We start from the raw sequence: 17,137 nt of genomic DNA, 5'->3' as shown, positions 1-17,137 counted from the left end.
ATCTCCAACAAGCAAAAGATACTTCATGTTTTGTCGGATATTAACGGAGACAGCCGAGCGTCTGGTTGAACGAGACTACATTGAACTCTAGCGGAGGAATACATACGACTTCAAAAAATATCTAAACTGTTTGTGCCATTTAAAATCTCACAAGGTTTAAATAAGTTTTACTGAAAAACAATGTTTCAGAATACATTGCATCGAATTTATCAATTGTTTTGAAGAACTAAGTGTTGTCAGCGGTATTGATTTGTGCATAGGTCCAAACACTGTTTCACTTTCAGTTTGCTTGAGTAAGTGCATAGGAGAGTTGATTAAAATCAACTCCCAAAAACAAAAAAGTGACAAATTCTTTGTAAAATTACTGTTAACTGAAAAAGAAGGTTGTTTTCAATTTTCAAGGAAAGTTACAAGACCAAGTCCCTGCAAGCAGTTTAGCCCTATATGGGTCACTTTATGTAATTAAAAGAAGACTTTACCAGCAGGGACAGAAGTTTTGCCGGACTTCCACTGACTGCCATGCTCTGGAGCCTTCACTGTGACATCCTTCAGCTCCCTCTTCATGGCGGTGACGAACCCACTCACATTGTCTTCCTTCACATCACACAAGTAAACAGCTTCCACCGGGGAGCCAAGGTTCTCTTTGAAGAAGTCTCTTACAGCCACCACAATAACCCTGGTGGCCTCTCGCACCGGATAACCAAACACACCCGTACATAGGGCTGGAAACGCAATGGACGTCAATCGTTTCTCGGACGTCACCTCCAGACTCTTAATGACTGCCTCTCTAAGGTACTCTTCCTCTTGATTGGTTCCGTTCTGCCAGACCGGCCCCACCGCATGGATGACTCCCTTACACTTGAGGTTCCCTGCGGCACTGAGGTACACCTGCCCCTCCATTAATCGACCTTTCTTCCTGACATAGTCATTGCATTCATCTTGAATAGACCTTCCACCTACAAAATATGATGATATTATATGTACTTGGCAACAACTTCAGTTTGTACTACAATATTTACAGTTAATGAAAAAAACAACATGTACTAAATTGCAGTCTGCTATTTAAAAAAATAATTTAAATACTTCATATCTGTTATGCATTTTTTAAAAGATACATCTTGTGCATGTTTTGTTTTTCGCAATATAAAAATGACAGCAAAAGGACAAATGTCGGATCATTACATGTAGTTTTACTCACCTTTTTCCACAATGAATTTGGCGATACCTCCGATGTGCTTCATGTCTTTGTTGGCTGGATTCACAATCACATCCACATCCAGCTCCAACATATCCACCACCGTGGCAGAGATCTTCTTTCCTTCTTTTGTGACACAGACTGCGAGTTCTTGTCGATTCGCACCAGTTGTCAGCCAGGAACCACTGGTGTCTTCATCAGAGGCACTTTCGTCACTCACCTCGATCACAACTCCCTCGCTTCTTTCAACTTTTCTTAGTTTCTCCTGTCCCCCTGTAGATTCCATGTGTTTCCTTATTCCTGCTTTATTAATTGAATGTGTCTGTTTTTCCACTCCTTTTACAATTTTATTAATGGCATGTTTGGCTTGATTTAGTCCTGTCTGGGTTGCTTTTATCACAATTCCAGTATCATTTACTACTACATTGACTTTCTCCTGTTGATGATTAATACCAACATTTTGAAGGTCGTTTGCACAATTCATCTGTAAGTACCTCATCATGGCTGGTTCCAAATTTAAGCTTTCTTCAAATATGGTATTTGCTAACATAAAGTCTTCAATGAACTCCCGAGCTAAGCCTTCCCACTGGTCTGTACACAGGATGATAATTCTCCCCTGATCTGCCTGGGCTATTATCTTGATCAAACCTTGCCCATTATTCTCAATCTCTTCAACTTTACTCTGCCATTCTCTGGTTGGAAGTAAAGCTTTGGACTCATTTTTCAACTGAATCGGGGTTTCTTTTACAGACTCCTTGATGAGATGTGCTGCTTGCACAGCCTGCTCATCTGACATTGAAAAAACTGTCAATGTCTCTTCTTCTTTACAAAACTCCCAAATCCCAATGATGTTTCTCTCTTTCATTTTAGAGTTTACATACATATACACTGGCTGCTGTTGCAAGAATTGCTTTAGAAGCTTCGAAAACTGTTTAACTTCAGTTTTGACGACTTTTGATGTAAATTCATACATTTCCACTATGGCACTGGTGACTTCTCCACTAAGTCCTTCAAATTTGACCAAGTTTTTACCGATGTCATATTTTAATGAAATGTCTTTATATTTCTTTTGCAGTACCTGCTCAAACTTGCAGAACTGTAATATTAGCACTAGGTGCCTTTTCAGCTGTTTCTCTTCCTGCATTTGCTGTTTCTTTCTGTCTAGTTCTTGATCAACCTTTTGAATGATATCTGACACTTGTTTGGACACATCAGTCACTGCCTGTTTGTGACCCGTCACATAAATTTCATGATTACTTTTCTCCAAAACAACAGCCACAGCATCTGGGTTACTAATGGTTAAGGACTTCAGCTCACTTAAAACCAAAGGAAATGCCTCTTGTAATGTAGTGTGCTTGCAAACATGTAGAAGATCTAAAAATTTGCTGAGGTTCTCTTTTACTTTTGTTTCCCAATGCCTGGCAATCTTTCGGCAATCTTTTGTTTCTGGAGTCAAGGTGCACTCCACAGTGAGAGAATTAGATTTGGACTTTTTAGGCCAGATAGGCTTCCCATAAACAGCCTCCAACTGTTTCTCTACTGCCTGCTGATTTGGAGGCGATTTGATGAGAAACTGCAGCTTTTTCGGATCAAAGTCGGAAATCTCCAAGGAAGCAGGGGTTTTAAATGGCTCATCATCACTCTCTACTTGTCCAAGGCATTCATAATATATCTTTACATCTAAATCCTGTTCATCTATTCGATGAGGTCTTCTGCATACTACATCCACAGCTGTAAAAAAAAAAAAGTGAATCCACACTTTAACCAATAGACAAGCTAGTAAGTATTTTATGCATGTTTAAAAATAGATTTATACATTTTGTAAATTTACATATCATTCAAACACAATTTTCCATTGTAAATAATTTTGATAACCAAAGCAAAATAACTTCATTTAAGCATGTAGAATAGTCATTAAAGTTCATTTCCTTTAAATTTTGTTGGGCAATGTTAATACTTTATAAGTTTACAATTATAGCCACCTAAAAATGGTTGTTTTTCCATTTCAAAGCAAGTAATGAAAAACAATGTACTAGGGTCATTAAAAAAATATGAAGACTTTTGTCAAAACTATGCTACTTAATGTTGCATTATAAATTTGGTAGACATACCAGTAATTTAACAGTAGTTTCAAACAATTTGCAATAAAAAAAATTAGTATATTATTTCCTTTATTTTTTAGAATTATCAATTCTAATTCTGCAAAAATGAGTCCACGGCTCACAGACAAAATTTGTGTTATGTCAACAATAAACCATATAATGTTGAAAGTAATATCTCTATAAATTGGACTTAAAACCAAATTATATTGAAAACTCAAGTTAAGAATTGTCATGATATTCTATGTACCAAATAATGATGGGATGATTTGTTTTGTTTAACAGATATCAGTAACCAAAGACAGATAGTCCTATATGAAATTGACTAAAACATTGACATCACAGGCGGTCACAGTGCAGCGAAAAGTATAAACAGTATGAATCTAACTGTCATGTCTTAACCTTACCGTGCGCAGTGGTAACAAAACATGCTGTTTTTAAAATCGGGTAACAAAAATAAATTTTCATGGAATGAAACTTCGTATATCAATAAAATAAGTTTTGTTGCATAAATTAATCTGTTAGTTATGACTTTTCTGAAAAAATATATGATAGACATCAACATTGTCTTCATATTTTTTGTTTGACCCTCGTAGTTCACATCTCAAGATATCTCTACTGACTGAGCTCCCTCCTTCGTTTTTTAAACTCAAATTAACAGCATATCTATTTTTTATTCATCATTAAAATTTGAAATACTTTTTTTAGATGGTTAACTGGTTGCCAGTTTCTAAATGATACATGTAGCTAGGTCAAAATATCAATTATATTTTTATACCAGAAAATATTGTTAGAATGATAATTACCTTCCGGTTCCTCAAAATACACCAGACAGAACCCATCTAGCATTTTGACATCCAACACCCCACTGACACCACTTCTTTTTTCATTGTCGAAGTAAAATTCAAGTGTATCTCGAGACGTCCTCTCTGAGATGTTTCGTACAATGGCACAGTTTGTGATAGGGACTCGAGATATTTCAAGATGAGATTTGTCCAGAGTTCTCTTTTTACAAGCCAGTTGTAGTTTCTCAAAATCTGTTAAAAAAGACATTAAAAAGGGGCCAAGACTTAATTCTAAAGTACCAACACAACACTATACTTTTATCCCTTGCCTTCTGTTTTAGAAGCTATACCATTCTAATTTTTTGTTTTAAGAAATAACGAATTATATATACTGTAGTTTGTGTCAAGCCTCGACTTTATATTAAAATGAACTGAAGGCATATATCATTAAAATAATGATGCATCATATTGAGTCAATCAACCATTTGTATTTTGCATCCAGAAGAGTTCTCCTAGCTGTTTTTAAACACATAGAATCATTAAATAATATTTATCTCAACTTTAGTATAGCTTCTGACCTATATCTTCCTCAAATGTTATAAGAGCCGTTCCCTCCAGCTCCCCATACTCGATACTGACAGGTGTTATGTTGGTTTTGGCCTCCAGAAAGTTCTCCAGTCCATCTTTGGTTGTTTTCTCACTGATGTTTGTTATGAAGACTTTGTTGGAGTACATTGGCACTGGCTTTGGTGGAGGGGGTGGAACATACCGGCACACTTCAATGGCTGTTCCATCAATCTTGTGGTGTTTTTTTAGAACCTTTTCAATAGCTAAAAAAAGAGTTTATTTAGATTAGTATAAAGTAAAAATAGGTTGATAGTTAGCCACTAAATATAGACTAATTTCAAATCAAATATGTCTATCAACCTTTATTATCATTATTTTTTTAAAAGAAACATCAATAAGGTACATTTTAATTTCATTTGGGCTAAAATAACTGGTATCAAACGAACATATAGACATTTGCACCACTAAAAGTTACTTGAAAATATGGTAATTCTTATGACTAAAACTTTTGGCTTTATGTGACCATGCAGACATCAACTTTTTTCATGTTGGCATAATAAAAAAACACAGAGGACAATACTATACAACAACAAAAGCAAACCCTCAAAATTGTTTATTATGCTTTTTGATAAAATAAGAAGGAACTTTAACAAATACATGTATATATGTGTCTGCACTGTCAGTAATCTAAAAAATAAAAAACAATCCTTCATTCAGTTTCACAAACTTTGTCATTTCTCTTCAGTCAGTACTACACTGAGACTGAATAACATACATGTATCTACAAGTATACAAACATTTTAAAAATGTGCAGTTACCTTGATCATCTTCAAATCTGATGTAAAACACCCCATCTCCTGCTTCCATGCTCTTTATTTCTCCGCCCCCTGATCGACGAGTGTTTTCAAAGTACATCATCACTGTATCCTCACTTGTCTTAGAAGACACGCCTCTAACTTCTAGAATGTTTTCCGAGTTTTTGCCAGCTTCTTCTGAATAGTCTTCAACTCTAACATCTGGGCGGAATTCTTCTACACCAATTTGGACTCCGTTATAGAGAATTGGTAATTTTCCAAGAACTCTTTTCACAGCTATTGAACAAAAAATATATTAAAAACATAAGAGGTAAAAGTCTGCGGATTTACATGATAGTCAATTATAAGTTGCATGTATTTTACGTAAATTGAACATAATTAACCCTCAAAATTTTTCACATCTGATATTCAGGTAAAGAATTCAGATTTCGCAAAATCATCGAAACAAACAATCATGCATTTACCATGTAATTCACTTCTGATAATTCATATGTAATGAAAGTTACATAAAATCCTTGCGACAGGTTTTATCACTTGCACTCGACAATATTTTCATGTATGTCAACCACAGAATTTTTTTCCTCTTTTAAGAACCTCTTAAGGCTTTTAACAGTGTATTTCAAGTAGACCAAAACACCAATAGGTATAACATATAAATCAAAATCATATGACTTAAGGAAATCTTACCTTCAGGCTCTTCAAAAGTAATAACAGCTGACTTTGTATCTGGGTCATACTCCAAGTCTTCTACCGATCCACCACCACTTTTACGACGATTCTCAAAGAAAAACAGCAAAGCATCCTTGGAAGTTCCATCCGGAATATTGGTCACTTTTATCATGGCTGCCTCTATTAAACAATAAAAATCATATAGGAATTCAGCCTCATATTTTTAGATTAAAACTCTTGTCTGAAGACATAGACAAAGCATTTTCTAATAGATTACAATACCTGATTTGCTGGTCTCCTGTTCCGACTCATCGGCCTCTTGGACCTCTTCGTCTGGAGCACTGGGAGTTACTGATTCTCCATCACTACTTTGAAGGTCTGAATAGCTCTGCTTTAATTTAGTGGCTGAAAACAAAAATATAGTGGACATACCGCTACTTATATATGTATCTTCTCCTCTTCATTAACAAGTTTCCACATTTTCTTAAATTACGTTTGCGTCTTTTTTTAAATTTGGTATCATGAGCATAAAAAAGGTGAGATGCTTCATGATAGCTTTGATTTGAAAATGGATCTCTCAAAGATCTAGACTTTTTTCAAACGTGTCTTAATTGTTCCATGCTAATTAGGTCACTGTCCCTTCCTAATCAACAATCTGTATGTAATATGCATCATTAAAGAGACAGTACAGCTGAAAACACATGTGTGAATAACTTCAGATTTACCCATTGTTTCGTTAGGAAATAAGAAATAACGTTGATTGTAACAGTTGAAATAGATAAAAATCCCTTTCACATACCTAATTAATGTAATTATGAGCTTCCTGAAATTTAAGAGTCGTACAAACCGGAATAATCTTATATTGTTTATTTGTACCACGTGGATTTTGATTGACAGTAATTGACACGTGCTGAAAACTACAAGATATTCTCCCGACTACGATCATCGTGGTATACGAGGTAAAAAGGACTCTCTAAACGGAACACATGATCACTTTCTCGATAATCTATTAATGGTTTTCCAATTTCGGTTCATTTTAAAATGAACAGACATAAATGAGTCAAATAACCCCTCAAGGGGCCTCACTTACAAAAATAAATTTAGGTTGTAGTCAACTCCTATGACAAGCACGCAAAATACATGCTTACAAAAAAAAATATTGTGTTATTTTAAAAACTTTGAACAACTATTACCAGGGAGAAGTAGAAAAGACATATTTTTATCAACAAACATGTACAGGAGAATCTTCTCGAGCCCTGCATGTGTTTTGTTTACAGTAAATACGCATGCGTAATAGTATAGAAGGCTGACCCCCTAACATGTTGCGATGTATTTATGTGATAGGTTATACGTAATTACTAATTTTAATGAAATAATTAGATTTATTTAAGGGAGAACTTTGTAATTTTCTGAAAGTTTATACATTCATGAGTAGTACAAAAATACCGAACCCGATTGGAAAATTTTTTCAAGTCGGTTTTTTTATAAGATGCGCTGTACTGTCTCTTTAATATATATTTTTATTTCTACAAACAGTTAATTCAATAATTAACTGAACTGATATCTTTCATTAAGAAACATTTAATTGGTGTCCTCAATGACACAATTATATAAAGTACCTTTATTCAAAACTTTTAATTGATCTACAAAATTAAAAGAGATTTCGGATACTATTAGCCACTTAAGACCGTATTAATGTACCACAAGAGTGAAGAAAACAAAGCTGTTTTTTTTTCATTCATAGCCCAAAAACTGTTACACCAAAAGATATAAGATGTTTTATATAACTCAATTTTAAGCAAAAAATTGACTAAGAAAATTTCAGTCGATGATTGATATGATTATCATATTAAAGCAATAGTGAAGTATTCAAATACTCATTGACATCCCAAATAAATTTTTTTTGACATACCAGTATTTTCTAGGGAGTCTTGCAATGAGCTACTTTTTTCCTCGGTAAGAGTGTAAGGAGGCGGTTGTGCAGCTGTTGCCCCTTCAGTACCAGGCATTCCACCATGCATTTGGTAAAACATTTGCTGCATATGCTGCATCTGCAGCCACAGTTGCTGGGGATTAGGGAAGTTCCCAGCTTCTGGTGGTACATTCTGTCCCACTGCTCCTTCCTGCGGATACATGTTGGGAGGCATCCCCTGCATGTAAAACTGATGCATGAATGGATAATGACCAGGATTCATAGGGTTCTGTTGTCCTGGGGTTGCAGCCATTTGTTGACCCATGTATTGCTGAGGACTAGGCATAGGCATATTTTGAACACTGGGCGTATTGGCATATACATCATTTTCCTGGGCTGATTGTTGACCAGATGGATACTGCATAGGCTGCTGGAATGCGCCATCCTATAAAACGATAGAACAATTATATTGAGCATATGTTCATTTTACATGCATACAATAACATTTTAGTTCAAAAGGTATGCCTCAGTTTAATTTTTGTAAGTTTGATTATTATTATAGTCCGGTTAATATAATAATTTTTCCTGACAAAATAACTATTATATTAAGCGGAGTCCACTAGATATACCACAAATCTTTCCCATTCATTTGGAATGTCGCAGGTGTTGTTGCTTCTTTCAACATTCAGATTTCTTCCTTGGTAGATAATGCCATGATTCTCCAAATGTTTTTTATTTTCTGAAACAAAGTTTTACTATCTTAATGCTAAAAAGTTTGAACAAACATTCATAAAAATAACCTTGAAAAGGTTTTTTGAGTCTTAGGTAACTGCAAATGAAGGTATTGTGAAAAAGACAAAGTTAATTTTGTTATTTGAGCATATTTCATACGGAATTCTCGATTTAACTTTCGTTTTGAAAGTTTTGCTTTTAGGCCTATAACATTTTTATTTTAAATCAAAAGTATACAGTTAATAGTTTACGGACTTAACAGATTAGACAATAAAACACACACAAGAAAATCAAAATGTTAAATAATTCCTTATCTACAAACCTTCATTATTAAGAAGCACTAGGAGCCTATTTCCGCCCCTTTGATCTGCTGGGTCAGGTACAGAAATCGCCTGGACAACCCCATCCACAGCCCTCACGAGTTCCTCGGATCGTATTGTTTCTGTATCATTGCTGTACACATAAAGACAACGTGGGGACAAAAGATCTCTCCAATTACTCTCAGACATTATCCAACGTAGTTCCCTTCATCCCTATAGTAATATCACGGCCATGGTTATCGATTTTACTTTCGTTTTCGATTAATTTTCTGAGTACTCCGAATTTCAGAAAGTTGTAGTCTGACTCCCGAGCCCGATTTAATTTGTTAACAGATAACGGAGCTGGTCAAAGTGTGTGTGTTGAGGGGGGGGGGGGGGGGGGGTAAGGGTTAAAAATATTGTTACAATCTCGCCCTCTTCCATTCACTTCTTATCAATTTAGGTCATCGTATGTTGATGATTTCCAAAGGTGATGTAAAATGCCTTATAAAGCCTAATTAAGTAACGTTCTTTATTACAAAGTTTGCACAAACTTAATATGTACAATACAAAAATATTAATTTGACTTTCTGAATCTGATTTTAAACAGTTTTCTACCTCCGAACAAAGATCGAATAGCTACACATATCGTATTAGGCTGAATATAACTGAATATAACTGGTAAATAAATTATTATAGAAGCATTTAAAAAGAGCTCGGACTTTGGGTAGTTGTGTGAAACAGCGATGTGACGTAGGTCTGTCTATTTCATTGCTGGCCATTCAGCCACAGCTCTCTGAAATCAACAAGATTTGTCTGGCTTTTGGGCTAAGACTACGCAGTCGGTGCATATTTCACTTGAAACCGCGTCATTTATAATTTGTTTTGACGCAAGAAATTGGAGGGTTCGTCCAACTGAAAGTCCAAGGTCTTGTTAAAATGGTTCTATGTATGTGTATACGTCATGCACTTGTTATTTATTAATGGTCTTTTGATAATTATTGTCACGTGCCGCCTCCGCAAGCCGTATACACTGTGCATGTCTTCTTCTGGGTGGTCAGATGAAATGAAACAACATTAACTAACGTTATTTGAGGAGCCCTGCTCAGCAGAACACACAGCATCAAGTGCTCGCACTGGTATCTGAGCCAACAACTTTCAGTAATTTGTTGACGAAAGGCAGCGGTATGTGAATCATGCAGCAACCTAAACTATGAATCGTAGGCCAAAGACACATTAACAGATTAACTATTTCTTACCTTTTTTAAATAAATAAATATGGATACCATAACTTATAAGTTGAAATGCTACACCAACTATTTTATACGAAATTTTATGTATATTTTAAGAGAAAGTAAAAAATTTGGTTTTTCAATACAAGTAATTAACACACTGTAGAGTTTAAAATTTGTTGGAAATGCATGTTATTAATATCTAATTAATAATTTCCAGTAATGTCAGGGAGGAGCCGTTCCTTAACTCTATTCTTATGACATGTGATTATCACACCACACAGGCACGTATAGCATCGGGGGGGGGGGGGTGCCCCCTCCCTTTTTTTGCGCAGCAAAGATTTTTCTTTATTTTACATACAAAAAATTGATTCAACATGGAGTCCCCCCCACCTTTATGGGACGATGTAAAAATTGAATTTAAAATAAGGAAATAAACAGTGAAATTGAAGTGCAAAGTACACCCCCCCCCCCCCCATTAGGATTTTCAGGATTTTGTAAAGTAACTTCCTCTTCTTCTTTTTTCCAAGTTTTTTTTATGAGTCTGCCCCCCCCCCCCCCCCCCCAACTTTAAAAAACGATGCTACGTGCCTGCCATAAAGCAAGATAAACACAGAAAAGATCTGATCATCTGGAGAGAGAGAGAGAGAGAGAGAGAGAGAGAGCTGATGTTGACATACAGATAATGAGAGTGTATCACTTCAATGGTGTTTATCAAATGTAGCTTTCATATATTATAATAGTCGGGTAATTTTATCAATAGGTGGAATATATAATCGTTTCATTCCATTGTGATCATTGCTGCAGGTTGTTCCAAAACGGATTTGGATGTATACTAGTATATGATTTTTTAACAGAAAGTTGTAAAGAAAAATACCTTTCCATACAAAATAAATATAAATGGATTATGAAATTCCGTTTTGTAAAAAAACCCACAAGACCACCCGTCACGTGATAGAATGTAGCAGTGTTGTTTCGGCCATTGATTTTTTACAGAGAGAAGGAACACATCGCCATTCAAAGACCTGAAACCTTAATAAACTCAAAACTTTATTTGGTTTAATGCTCTTTACATACTTCTTCTGTGTAGTGTATTTAATTTCAGCCGTGGTAGCTGTGAATGAATAGAATTCCCGCCTTCGTGGCTAAAATCATGATAGTTTGGTCTTACAAAAACTGTTTCTCCCACCGCCATTTGCAACAAAAGATACTTTACATCACCAAAAAATAAATAAAATCACACAGATTACGAAACTTTTGATAGATTTAAGATTGATGAAAGATTTGAGACAGTCACGGGATCAACGGCCAGTTCCTCCAAGTTGTCATGGAATTTAAAAACCAAATTCGAAATATTTTATATTTGATTTTCATTAAATCAATGTTTTAATAATTCTTATATATCCGAAATCAAAACATGTACAAATGTAATATATTTGCCGAACACTAAAGGCCTTCTGGCGGTTGTAAAGTGCTTTGAGTGGATTATGTTAGAAAAAAGTATAAGCAACATGTTTTATTGTCAAATAAAAACAAATAGATCTAGACTTTTGAAGGTAAAATAATACAAGGCTTCTGTATGTTGGAACTATATATTGTTCGTAAAATGTATAATACAAGTATATTTATTGAAAAAGAACTTCCTTATTAAATAACATTCGAAGGTTGTATTTCTGCCGATTATAACACATGGCGATTTTCATCGCTTCTAATACTAATCAAAGTACTGAAGAACTGACGGGAGTTGATTTTGTCGATGTTTATTTATTTTAAAATCAATGATATGTTATTTTGCATGACAAGTGCAGGTAGTTTCTAATTTGTATTTGAATTACGCACATTTTTTTAATATGAATTTTTGGACTTTTTCGACAAGAATGTCGAGAAACCCCCATATGAATCATGTTGAATAATATTTAAAGATAAAATTAATTCAATCAAACTATGTATCAGTAATAGAAATATTTCTCGAAAATTGTATGGATCCAAGCAATATTGTACTTTAGTCTCGTTCAACCAAACGCTCGGCTGACACCGTAAATCTCCGACAGAGAGACTCTCTGCTTGTCGGAGATTTACGGAGACAGCCGAGCGTCGAGTTGAACGAGACTATATTGAACTCTGGCGTAGGAATACATACGACTACAAAAAATATTTATATTGTTCGTACCATTTAAAATCTGTCTATTTTCAAGGTATTTATAAATAAGTTTCCTTGAAAAACAATGCTTTAGCATACATTACATCGAATTCATCAATCATTTTCAAGAACTAAGTCTTGGCAGCAGCGATGATTTGTGCTGAGGTCCAAACACTCTTTCACTTTCGGTTTGTCTGAGTAACTGCATATGAGAGTTGATTAAAATCAACTCCCAAAAAGGCACACCAGAGATATATTTAGTTTTAATAAGTTTGCTGTTTATGGATGGCCGTGGTCATTTCAGACAATATTAATTTCCTTTAGACGAAGAGCTTTACATAAATATATGGGATTATATTCAACTTTTAAATTAAAAATTATTTGGAATTTTTCTTAACTATTCTTTTTTAACAAAATCGTAAATTGTAAATGTAAAGAACAAATCCAAAGATTTAGGGTCGATCTGATGGATAATTTGTTGACCTCTCAGCCTCCTTATATAATATCTTTTTTTAAGTCAATTTCCCAAACTGTTTACTTATTTCATCCTTGTTCAGATTTCCACCAGAAAAGTTTCTAGGACTTTCTTTATTGACTTCAGGAATAGGGTCTAAATCCACAATGGGGGTATTTGACATCTCAGGCAGAAATTCAGTGGGATCACTAGAAGATATGGAATGTTTATATCCTTCAAGCAAAGTCTGCAATCGAGTAACATAGGAGTCGATAACCTTCTCTTGATTTTCTAGTTTCTCAACAGTAGACGCTTCGTACCTCTGTAAATCTTGTAAATGTTTAGTTAAAATGTCATCGACCAATACCTTGATTCGATTTGCTTGCTCTTTCATACTGTTTTTCAACATTTCCACATTCCCCTTTGCTTCCAGTGTTGCATCCTTTGATTCTTTGTGACGAAGACGAGATTTTGGGAGCATGTCATCGCGAATTTTCCGAATTTCCTCAATGCGAGTTTTGTAGTTTTTGGTGTATACTTCTTCAAGATTCAGAAAACCGTGACCATCATGTTCTTTTGTTGTACAAAACGCACAGATTGCTTGATGGCATTTTTTGCAGCAGAGGGTCAGTTGTTGCCGGGGATGTAATTTACATGGAACGGACGAGACCGTCAACGTTCTATCCTCGTATCTGCAAACTTCGTGTTGCGAACTATCGGGGTGTTTCTGATGTTCATCTCGGCATTCGCCACACATCCGCTGATGACAGGCATTGCAATAAAATTCGGAATAATTTCCGCACGTCCGAGTCTGACATTCTATGTGATGCTGAGACATAGCGAGATCTTCTCCTGCATAAAATAATATCGTTTATATTTATTTTAAAGCAAAACAATCAAAAAGTCTTTTGTGTGAAATGTAATGTCGTTGACAAATGAGAAGAAGGAAAAAATTCCTATATTATAAATAAATGAATAAACAGAAGCTAATAGGTAAGAAAAGTGCATGTTTGAATGAATGAATCTTACGGCTTTACAGATATAATATTTGACACCTTAATCATACAAAGTGCTCACTGACAGTGCATAATTATACTATATAATCTAATTCTCTATTTTTAAAAAAGCATACATTACCATTTTATATAAAGTAAAAAATACATCAAACATCGATGAAATTGAACCAGTGGTATTAATTTGAGAGGCAATTCTATTCTAACTTAAAGAGCTTATACGAGAGACCCCAACCTTGTGTAAATCCGTTTTCAGCACTGATTTTGTGAATGATTTCAGCCACTTGGTTGGACACATCTGTGACTGCTTGTCTATAACCCGTCACGTAAAGCTCACTGTTACTCTTCTCCAAAACAACAGCTACAGTATCAGGATTGCGGATAGTCAGGGTCATCAGCTTATTTAGAACCAAAGGGTAAGCCTCCTGTAAAGCAGTGTGCTTGACAACAAGCAACTGATCAAGAAATACGTTTAGTTTTTCTTTCACATTTGTTTCCCATGTTCCTAAAAGTTGTTGACAATTCTTTGTTTCTGGAGTCAATGTGCATTCTACAGTGAGAGAATTAGATTTGGACTTTTTAGGCCAGATAGGCTTCCCATAAACAGCCTCCAACTGTTTCTCTACTGCCTGCTGATTTGGAGGCGATTTGATGAGAAACTGCAGCTTCTTTTGATCCAGATCAGATATTTCCAATTGAGCAAGAGGTTTGAATGAACGACTCATTTCACAAAGCGGGTGTTCTGTATGCCCAAATCTGAATGTCAAAAAGTTTTATATTTTAAACATTAAAAAACTTACATGATAAACTTATTTATCTCTGGCAAAACGATTACTCAGTTTTGGACTAAAACTGTGGACAGTGGAGTGGATTCTTCTACCGTTTAAATTTTGAATGTTACATGTACAAAACTAGCTTGATGTCTACAAAACTGCTTAAGTCGAGTTACGAGGCGAGATGATAAGCAGCATACCAATGAAATAAAACGTAACTACGAGGGTCAATCAAAAAATACGAAGACATTGTGGCTGTCTATCAGATATTTTTCATAAAAGTCATACTTAACAGATTAATCTGTGCACCAACACTTATGTTATTGATATGCGAAGTTTTAGTCCATTTGATGAAACGGTATTTTTGTTATCCCTTTTTAAAAACAACATGCTTTGTCACCACGGCGCACGGTAACGTTCAAAACATGATGTCAATATTAAACACGCACAGTTTATAGATATACCCCATCTTTATATCACGCTTAGTCTCTTGTGCCTTTCTCCTTACAATTTAAAATTGCACTGAACCACTTAACATCTTATTTGCACACATTTGTTCGAGAATCATAAGTTAGTTCTTCAAAGTTTTCATTTTCTAACCGTGTATCTCTTGGTTTACAGTAAGGATAACCCTGAACGTCGGTTGCCGTTACTTATTTTTTGACCAAATATTTACAGATATTCTACTCTCTTTCGGACTGTTTTATATTCAAAATACAAATACCACCACCCCCACAAAATTTATTACAGTTAAACACAAACTTGCAAATAATTGTTGACTTTTTTTTGCACCATTGAGCATTTTCACAGCTTGTGTCGGCTTTTTCCTAAGTTAAATCCATTTTGTTTGTACCTCTCATTGCGCCGTGACGTCCGGCGACGTCGATGTTTTTAGTCAATTCTAAAGAGGACTATCTGTCTTTAGGTACTAATATCTGCTCGACAAAACAATATATCCCGTCATTATTTGGAACATAGAATACCAAGACAAAACTTAATTTGAGGTTTCAATAATATTTGGTTTTAAGCCCAATTTATAGAGATATTACTTTCAACATTGTATGATTTATTGTTGACATAACACAAATTTTGACCGTGCGCCGTGACCTCATTTTTGCAGGATTAGATTCTAAATAATTCTTAGAAATAAAGGAATTTTTTAACTTTTTTTCTTGCAAATTGTTTGAAACTATTGCTAAATTATGTCTACCAAATTTAGTAATGATATGACGTTAAGTAACATAGCTATGACAAAAGTCTTCGTATTTTTTGATTGACCCTCGTATAACGTGCCAGCACTTGTACAGAAGGTCGATCTCAGCTCCACGTTCAACAAATATGAGGTCAAAGAATAGGTCAAACATTTCGAATATTCTGTTAATGTTACTATAATAGGCCCTTAATACATTTGAAAGATACAACCTTTGTACAGGATTGAAAGAGTGCAAAATAAAGGATAAAGGTTAAGATTTGTGACATGAATTTGTCTCCTTACCTAGTTATATTCAATATAATTGATATTGCACAAGGAAGTCACTTTGTGATGATTTTAAAATGTATACGCTTTCTATAATAAGTTATATTTGCCTACCTTCATATAGGTAACACTGGTAAAGAAAAGTTGTATTTAACGTTAGGATGATATCACCGCACAGGAGTTAACAGGAGGTGTCAAATCACTGGTGTACTTTCGGTTTGGTTTGTAACTACCAAAGACTATAAGGGTAATAAAAATGTATTTGCAGGCTTTTAAAACGGTTTACAATTTTTTTTTCTCAAATTCATACAAAAAAAACCGGTTGTAATTCGTAGAAAAACTGGTCCACAACACTAAAATCTACATGATCCAATTATAAACATAAAGTATAATAATTGTCATTTAGCGATATTACCTATTTCAATAAAATCAACTATTCAAATAGGTAACATCTCTTCCCGATTTCCTTGAATTGATGATATTATCTTATTGAATAGTTGAGTTTAACATTTGGATATCTAATGAATGATGATCCCCCTTTCAAGACAATGACTGGCTAAGTAACAAATATGAAGGCTGTCAAACCATGGTATGTTGTTAAAAAAATATTATTTAACGAAGCCTAGTACAGTTCTAGTACGCAACTTTTTTTTCCATGCAAAGTTAAAACTTTCTTTTGAATTGTGTTTGCAACTGTATACAAAATTAACTTTATAAAATATATAGTGTTTTTTTTTTATTTGAGAAATTGTGATTTAATGAATTTGATCATCAAATACTGGAATGGCGCTTACGCGTCATCGTTTTCCGGTATTTAAACCGTTAAGCAAAGGGAAAAGGTATGAAAAGCTCATTTATTTGAGGCGGCGATGGATTTTAAAATTAGGAAATTATTTTGATAGATTATCACAAAAAAACATATTAGCATTTTAAAAGTGTTTTTTTTTAAAGTTAATTTCTATAACCATATATATC

The 17,137-nt window shown here is 34.6% G+C and overlaps 2 protein-coding genes across 4 annotated transcripts in view; both read right to left on the bottom strand.

Moving 5' to 3' along the window:
* The window catches only part of LOC105324292 (protein mono-ADP-ribosyltransferase PARP14), a 28,136-nt gene extending 18,754 nt beyond the window's left edge, over positions 1-9,382 (bottom strand). For 2 of the 3 annotated variants that reach the window (XM_066069624.1, XM_020065522.3), the window contains exons 1-10: positions 9,097-9,380; positions 8,672-8,781; positions 8,043-8,487; positions 6,413-6,535; positions 6,149-6,310; positions 5,465-5,737; positions 4,658-4,909; positions 4,101-4,331; positions 1,199-2,926; positions 480-956 (exon numbers count right to left, since the gene is read on the bottom strand). In XM_066069624.1, coding sequence (XP_065925696.1) covers positions 480-956; positions 1,199-2,926; positions 4,101-4,331; positions 4,658-4,909; positions 5,465-5,737; positions 6,149-6,310; positions 6,413-6,535; positions 8,043-8,487; positions 8,672-8,781; positions 9,097-9,283 — 3,988 coding nt within the window. In that variant the 5' untranslated portion in view covers positions 9,284-9,380. Of the gene's footprint in view, positions 1-479; positions 957-1,198; positions 2,927-4,100; positions 4,332-4,657; positions 4,910-5,464; positions 5,738-6,148; positions 6,311-6,412; positions 6,536-8,042; positions 8,488-8,671; positions 8,782-9,096 lie in introns of all 3 variants that reach the window. The other variant, XM_034473288.2, reaches the window with a different exon arrangement.
* Positions 9,383-11,547: 2,165 nt separating this feature from the next.
* Positions 11,548-16,430, bottom strand: LOC105324282 (uncharacterized). The gene is made up of 3 exons (XM_034473292.2): positions 16,277-16,430; positions 14,148-14,668; positions 11,548-13,751 (listed from the first exon to the last, which is right to left on the bottom strand). The coding sequence occupies exons 2-3, from the start codon at positions 14,635-14,637 to the stop codon at positions 12,958-12,960; spliced, it is 1,284 nt and encodes a 427-aa protein (XP_034329183.2). The 5' UTR covers positions 14,638-14,668; positions 16,277-16,430; the 3' UTR covers positions 11,548-12,957.
* Between the last annotated feature and the right edge of the window lie 707 nt (positions 16,431-17,137).

Source organism: Magallana gigas, chromosome 8 (genome assembly GCF_963853765.1).
Source record: "Magallana gigas chromosome 8, xbMagGiga1.1, whole genome shotgun sequence".
NCBI classification, from domain to species: Eukaryota; Metazoa; Mollusca; class Bivalvia; order Ostreida; family Ostreidae; genus Magallana; species Magallana gigas.
Note: the sequence above shows the minus strand (reverse complement) of the source record. Positions and strands in the feature narration are given on the sequence as shown.